At 38.8% G+C, this 7,994-nt stretch overlaps 1 protein-coding gene across 1 annotated transcript; it reads right to left on the bottom strand.

Annotated features, from left to right (window-relative positions):
* Positions 1–1,506: 1,506 nt before the first annotated feature.
* LOC112455395 (tetra-peptide repeat homeobox protein 1-like) lies at positions 1,507–3,175 on the bottom strand. The gene is made up of 2 exons (XM_025017297.1): positions 3,161–3,175; positions 1,507–2,658 (listed from the first exon to the last, which is right to left on the bottom strand). The coding sequence occupies exons 1-2, from the start codon at positions 3,173–3,175 to the stop codon at positions 1,507–1,509; spliced, it is 1,167 nt and encodes a 388-aa protein (XP_024873065.1).
* Positions 3,176–7,994: the final 4,819 nt, after the last annotated feature.

Here is a 7,994-nt window from a genome sequence, read left to right as displayed (position 1 = left end):
AATATCTCTTTTAATCTTCACTGGACTAAAAAATTATTTATCTTTCTATATTGAAGTTATCGTCAAATTTTTAAGCCCTATTAAAATATGGTTATTTTGAGACGCCTTATATACATAAGGACTAGTAGCTTACCTTGAATTCGGAGGGTAGGATTCTGCTGTGAGCGAGGCACGTACGTCTTCTACGACTACAGATACCATTACGAAGATGACGGTAGGCAACTGAAAAAGTATATACAGCACATCCAAGTTTTTCAATGCGAGACGAAGGAAAGGTTTGCTAAACACGAAGGTCTTACCGATAGAATGTTAATATCTCTTACACATATGCAGGTGAATTTACAGTAATTCAAATTAAAAGTTTTAATTTATATAATAATCGACGTCGATAATGAGAAAGAATAAGATAGTTAGAGTAAGAGCAAATTTGCTCTAATTTATTAACGTTGCTAAAACATCATGAGTACTCTATGCAAACTACTTTCTCGCTTTATATTTTTCTTGTGATACTTGTACACGCGTAAGTTAAACATGGCGAATTGGGTACCCGAATACCTACGGAGCTGAGATCACAGCCGGAGGCTGTACGAAACGGTTATGTGGTTGTCGAGTCTGCTAAAGCACAAGGTCAAAGTTTCGGCAATTTGAGATGCGATGCGGGTAAGGAGGTAGCAACTTTAATCACTTTCGAATCGGGGTAAATCTACTCGCGTATCTCGAACCCGCAGGATCCATATCGCGTGTAGTTGCTGCTTTACGAGAGGATTCTGGTATAAGGGTATCGTATCAAGAAGGAAACAATCAGTGCTAGTTAAATTAACAAGTCGAGTAATTCAAAGTATATTCTTTTCACAGACATATAAAACAGTTTGTAGTTATATCTATAATTATTTGAATTTATTTATAATTGCCTGAATGTATTCCATATATGATATACAATGGAGATATACTTTTTGTATATCCACATAGATATAAGACAGACGAATAAATAGTTACAAATGTTTGGTTGCGTCATGCTTAGAATACGATCCAACTGTAAACGTGCGAACGATACATCTTGAAAGAATTGTTAGCAATCTTCTCCTGCCTACGTAGGATTACCATAACAGGAAATATCAAATAGATCGTCGTATTTCTTATCTATCGCGCGCTCGCATGATTATTCATCTCTTCGGATTTCGCATCGTGTTACTTTCACGTCTTCAAAATGCAACACTTTCTCCTTCCCTAGTCGAAAACACGAAAGTAAACGCCAATATATTTATGCACCTCGATCCTTTTCGTTTTACGGTTTTAGGCGGAATTTTAATCGAGGTCACGACCTCGCGCGCGGACCTTCCGCAGTGTGCGAATCCATAAATATCAAGTGAAACGCGAAATTAATGGGTGTGGCGTGACTCGGGCCAGCCGCGTGCCGTACATCCGAGGTCTCGAAAACGGCAGATGTATCGCGTCGGCGTGCAAATCGGAGATGTCGCCTGTAACAGATTCTTTTGAATGTTTCGTTTAAAAGAATTTCTTCTCCGGTACCGGATAAGAATATCCCTCGCTGTCGGAGTCCACGCTCAATTGGAGTCCCGAGCCTATGGAGCCCAAGTCATCACCACCGTTTACGATGCCACCGGAAATGCTAAATCCAGTACTCTGTCCACCTTCCAATAATGCGCCGGCTCCTCCATTGGCTGCTTCAATCCCGAGAGGACCGATTGATTGTATGGGTTGAGAACCGATCGATTGTATGGGTTGAGGACCGATTGATTGGATGGGACCGATTGGTTGAGCGGATACCCCCGAAATGTGATATGGATCAGATATGGATTGAGAGATTGAAAATGAGCCTGGTGCGTGAATTGCTACTGGGACCGGACCGATTGGAACTGGGACCGGGTGCGCTACGTGCACGGGATGAGGTACTGGCACTGGAACCGGGCGAGGTACGTTAACGGGATAGGCCTTGGTGACAATAACTGGAACTGGTTGGGGCACTGGAACGGGGACGGGACGCTTTACTTCGAAGGGTACAGGATGCGGGACCGGCACAGGGACCTTGCGAGTGACGGGAACGGCCTGAGGTACAGGAACGGGAACTGGAACCAGGCGATTCACGATCGTTTTGTGAATGTGTACGGGTCCGTGTCCGTAACCTGGTCCGTATCCGTAACCTGGTCCGTACCCGTAACCTGGTCCGTGTCCGTAACCGGGTCCCGCACCGATGCCGAAACTTGGTGCATATATTCCGTGACCGTTCGGCACTCCTCCTATGAATTCGATTCCATTACCAATTCCTCCGGGTCTATATCCGTAACCGGGCCCATATCCGTAACCGGGTCCGTGTCCGTAACCGGGTCTATGTCCGTAATTGGGTCCATAATTGGGTCCGTAATTAAGTCCGTAATTGGGTCCGTGTCCGGATCCGTGTCCGGATCCGTGTCCATGTCCGTTCCCATATCCATTTCCATATCCGTTTCCATATCCGTTTCCATATCCATATCCATATCCATTTCCATTTCCATATCTGTTTCCATTCAACACAGCATCACCGTGGGGGTTGTAACCGCCATGTCCATATATCGGTGATCCTCCGTGTAGAAGGCCACGTTTGTCATGTTTCTTCTCTGACGCATCACCGGCGAGGGCGGCGGCGAACAGTAACGAAATCTGTAAGCAATTATTTGTCATTGATTTGTGTCTGTTATTAAGAAAAAAGATTGTATTTTTTGGTAACGAGGTGCCTATTTTATTATAGAAATCAGTAACATTAATTTTTTCGATTCTATTAATATAATAAATGGCGACGCATCATATTGTAATTTGTGGAAAGTAGGGATTATATTCACAGACATGTATTTGCATGATTAAGATATAGATTTGAGAATGGCAAGTGTAACTAAAAATTCTATATCTAGACAAGACATAATATTAAACAAAATTATACTTTGTTCTTAATGTTCTAATAAATATAGTCAGACACAATCATGTTACAACACAAGAAAAAAAATTTATATCCGCTAATGATAAAAAAAATTGTGGAAGTTGAAAAACTATACCTCTTTACTTAATATACTTATGACAAACAGTAAAACTTTATTTTCTTATGGTACACTCGCGGCTATTAAGATATCCGGAGAAAAGAAATTTGACGAAAAATTTTACTACTTACTAAGAATGCCCTCATGGTGAACGTGCTGTGAGGAGATGAGTCTGAATGTGCTTCATATCATCGAGATTCATCGGTTTTTATACGGCGACGCCAGACGACACAACTACTTTCACTAGATATTCGCTGCAACACGCCCTCTGATCTGGACCCATCACATTCTAAAACTCCCAAACTTCCTCAATGATGCAATTGATCATGCAAGGAAGATTCGAGAGGCAATTCGCTAAGTAGATCAGCGAGAAGAATATTCATAAGTTATCTTCTGACAGCCTAAGTTATTCTCTCATGGTACATATAAGATTTATTGAATAAACAAACTTCTTTGGAATTTTTAATATATTTATAAAAATAATTGCTATGCAAAGTATGATTTACACAATTTTCTATAATACATACAGAAATCAAGAATAAACGAATCTCGAAAAATAAAATCAAAATTTTGTGTAAGCTAAAGTTAAAATAACGCTCTTGTCTGTACGTTTGTTAACATGATGCAAGTGAAAAGATTTATTGTTTCCATTGTTGGCCGTCATAGAAAGTTTTTTTTTTTAATTGAACTGCACTTGTAGAGTCGCTATCACCAACGATATTTTTTCTAGTATCTGGAAATGTCATTTCCATATCACACAATTGTTTTCAACGTCCGAGATATAACAGTCCATGCATATATCTGTAGAAGGCAAATATGCTTCACAATCATGCTCCAGATTATACAATCTTATCGACTAATGTACTTTTAATAGAGAAGAGAATATAATGCAAATTGTTAGAATTTTTTTTATTTAGATTAGCGAAAATTAGCGAAATGTACATATATATCCAGGTAAATAATAGAATATTAATAGAGACAAATTTATATTTAAGCTATATATTGTTTTTAAATTATTACACGCAAGACGCGATATAATTAAAAAATCATATACTGTTATACGATATAAAGTTCTTTATACATCTATAAAAGATCAAAAAGTAACGTTTTTCATTGCGTCTTACTTCTTTATTATTTCATGAAAAGAAAGTAACAAGGAAGTTGTCACAAATTTCTTTAGCGACGACGCATGCATATAAATCTGCCGGTGACTGGCACAGGAGACGCATTACCTAACACTATAACAGACACCTGCGTTAATACCTTTCTAGTTGCTTTATTTGTCGCGGTCAACCGTTAATTGCCCTTTTACTTACAGTTTAGACATCGGAGTAGTACGCTAGTCTGGGGCAATAAATCGGTAACCATACGGCGACAATTAGCAACGTCTCGTTGAGCGCGTTGTGAGAACTGCGCGCCGTTTCACAGTCCTAATTTCCTTACTTGAGAATTAATTGGACTCATCGTACAACGATTCTTGCGAAGTATGCGTGATTTCTTAAATAGCATAATTGTAGAGTTGATGACGCATTGCTCGTAGTCTATTTTTGTGTATCGTTCGTAATAAAAATAGTGACAGTAAAATTTAATAGCAATGCAAATAAGTTTACTAAAGCTGTTAAAATATTCGATTCTTTAAAACATTTACGGTTGTAATAAAAAATCTTGATAAATTAAGCTTAAAATTCCAAACAGATAATGCTATGTTGCATTAATATCTTTCAATAAAATTTATTAAATATGACAGAAAGTAAGTACATACTTTAAATATATGATGAGTAATAAAGAATGATTTAAATATATGCATGATTAATTAACGCGAAGAAATAAGAAAATTAAATTCGAATTACTTGCATTCTCAAAAACAAAATTGTCGAATATTACGCGCTTCAAGAATAGCAATATCATTACTACAAGTGTTAATTATACTCAGAGAAACAGCATGGACACAGACAGAGAAACGAGCTTTCTCCTAAAGCTACGCGATTCAAACGGGCTATCGCTTTTGAAAGCGGGGTAAAGCGCGTATTTAGCTGCTGGCCAGGCGCCCTCTCATAATTAGCAGTTTCCAAAGGATTTCCACTGAGAGTCCGCTAGCAGGCGCCGCCAAGATTTATCCGCGTCATCCTTTTTATTCGGGTATTCACGAGCGAGGTGCCGAGAAAAAGAACAGAAAGTAAATGGAGACATATTCCTGTAGGAGCGCGCGAAGCACGGTCGATGCAGAGCGGGAGCTAATGTCAGAGATTAGAGGTAATCCGTTCTCGGCTGGCAATCGTCGAGGAGGATCCTCCTCGTTCGCAACCGGAGCACAGCTTCGATCTAGATACTGCAGTCGCACTGTCGCAGCGCCGGAGGTCTCCTTCCTCCTCCGGTCCTGGGGCCGGATCCTAGCCGCCCTTTTTCGCCGGCAGATACATTAGAAGGAATTACGGAGAGAGAACGCGTTTCGAGTGACGTGAGCATTAAGACCGCGCAAGACACGGCTCCGTAATTACACTAATTACGGAGTCGTTAGGATTCTTTATAAATACTGCGTCTTTGTTGCCTTTTTCTTCTTCTCACGACCGCTCCCACGAGCGCGAGCTTCGGAAGCGACCGCGGAAAGAATGCGTGCCGACAGCTTTATGGAAAATTTTGCGGTTCTGCGGTTCTTATTTTCCTCGTGATCAAGTTCCCTTTTGCATTTACCGTTACTATCCAGAAGCTAGTATATGTGCTATGCACTAGTAACAATATAACGCGGAAAAAATCTTGTCCTTTTCTCTGCTCACTGTATGATCTCGTTTTAATATTCAGACAATTCTTCCTATGCTAAAATTGTCTATAGCATAATTGTAGATATTAAATATTTGAAATTAAAAGATTCTCTCATACAAATTAAAGGCATATAAACACAAAATAAAACCGTGTTTATTTCATCTGCAATTTACTGTAATCGACAATAAATTTATTTTGTGTGACCTTTTATTAATATATTTATATAGTATTAAACATTCGAGAAGTATACCTAATTAGATTTTCTAGCTATCTTTAAATGCAATACAAGATATCGTTGTAGCACGTCTGTGAATCTGTTATTTTAAATTAAAACAAACGGAAATTCTGGTCATTGAACGATATTTTGGATCTATTCTATTCAGATCGAAAAATCCGGCAGACATATCGTAAACTTTCGTGTTTCTCTACTTTCACTAAACCAGTCCCCGAGGAAATCGAAAATATGCACCTGCAAACTTGTTCTTTTCTCCCAATAAGGCCGACTTCGCCATAATATATGAATAATTAATAGATCTTGCTAATTAAAACAGTGAACAAACTGCGTTGTCATTCGTGAAATTCGCATGCAGCCGTAATTTAAGTGCGATTTCGCTTGTAAAACTATCCGATGTTTTCATATTTAGATGTACAAATCGTAAAATCAGCATACATGTGTAGAATTAGGAAGAGTTATATAACCTCTCTCACACACACACACGAATTTTGGTGATATTCAGAATTTAGTAGAAAGTAAATTAAACTAGAATTTTTGGAAACAATATTTTATGTTTCTCAAGCTGTAATAATTAAAAAATATAGTCTATTTTGAATTGCTATACTAGCGTCCAAAATTATGAATAACAGATTGAGTATCGAGATAATAACAAATGGTGGCTTGTAGAAATTTTACTTTTAATCACAACGTGTGAATAAATTGATTCGCCGGTAAATTAAAATGCTTGTAAACTTTCAAATAAAGATGCGTCTTATAATTCAATGAGATTACGCGACAAAATATTGTTGCATAATACGTCTGCGTGTGCCTTGACACGTTTCCATTCGTCATGAACAACGCACTTTCGGGCACGCTCAGAAGTTCGTAAACCTCTTTCGCGGATTCATACGTCGATATTGTTTTACGGCATCTCAGAATGGCAAAGACGACGAGACGCAGAACGACGGTGCTGATGGCGCGAGAGCACGAGGAGAGAAAGTCGACGGGAAGAACTCGATTTCGCAAATGCCGAAATAAAAACTTTTCTCTCGCCTGGCTTTTCGCGCCGCGCACAAATCTCAAGCGTATTTTCGCGCGACAGTCCTCGCGATCTTGACAGTTCCGCGCAAATTGCAACCGTCGACAATCAAACTTACCGTCGCGCGAAACACCGTAAACGCGAGGGATCCCGCAATCTTGTGCCGTTTCGACGTTCCCGTTTTCATGATGAGGGGTCCTCGGCGAAACGATTTTTGCGACGAATTTCTAAGGACGATGGTGAGAAAACTCGCGTTCGGATCGACGAAATCTAAAAGTAGTTTATACCGCGATTACTTGTTCCCGAAATGTTAGCGTATAAATTTGATTCCCGAATCGAACGTGGTTTTTCGCGGTTGTAAAAATCGCAGGCGATAGTAAAACTGGACTGTGTGTGTGTGTTGAAGCGTAATAAAATGATGTTTCGCGGAAGTGTAAACAAAAGTTATTGGTGTCTAGATTGCGAATATACGAGATGATTTATATTTATATTGTCTGTATCTCCTCTAAATTTGACTATTACATATGTGCGTGTGCTATTATTGTATAATATTTCATTTTTCTTTTTAATTGTTATAAATTTATTTGAAAGCAGTATCTACAATTTATAAAGAAGATATTTCTTTTTATGTTTCAACATTAAACATTAAATACAATGCTGATTTTCTTTCGATAGACAGACTGATTTGGGAGAATATCGTTGTAGCTGTATATAATTATCTCAAGGCAATTAAAAATCTCGGAATTATCCTTACGTGCGGGAATACATATGTACATCAGTATCTGTATAAATATGGCGAGCAATTTGTAGGAAGTGCACGTAAATACTTCCATTCCGCTTTTTATCAGGTCTACATCGTAGATCGGTCGGCTCCGTTCTGGGAAGTTTTCGTAAATTACCAACGACTTGTGAAATTGCCCCATAACCAAAATGAATTCTAGAGCGTCGTCGC

This window comes from Temnothorax curvispinosus, unplaced genomic scaffold, assembly GCF_003070985.1.
Source record: "Temnothorax curvispinosus isolate PA1 unplaced genomic scaffold, ASM307098v1 QBEX01000525.1, whole genome shotgun sequence".
In the NCBI taxonomy this organism is placed as follows: Eukaryota; Metazoa; Arthropoda; class Insecta; order Hymenoptera; family Formicidae; genus Temnothorax; species Temnothorax curvispinosus.
The sequence above is the reverse complement of the archived record's forward strand: the minus strand, read 5'-3'. Positions and strand labels throughout refer to the sequence as shown.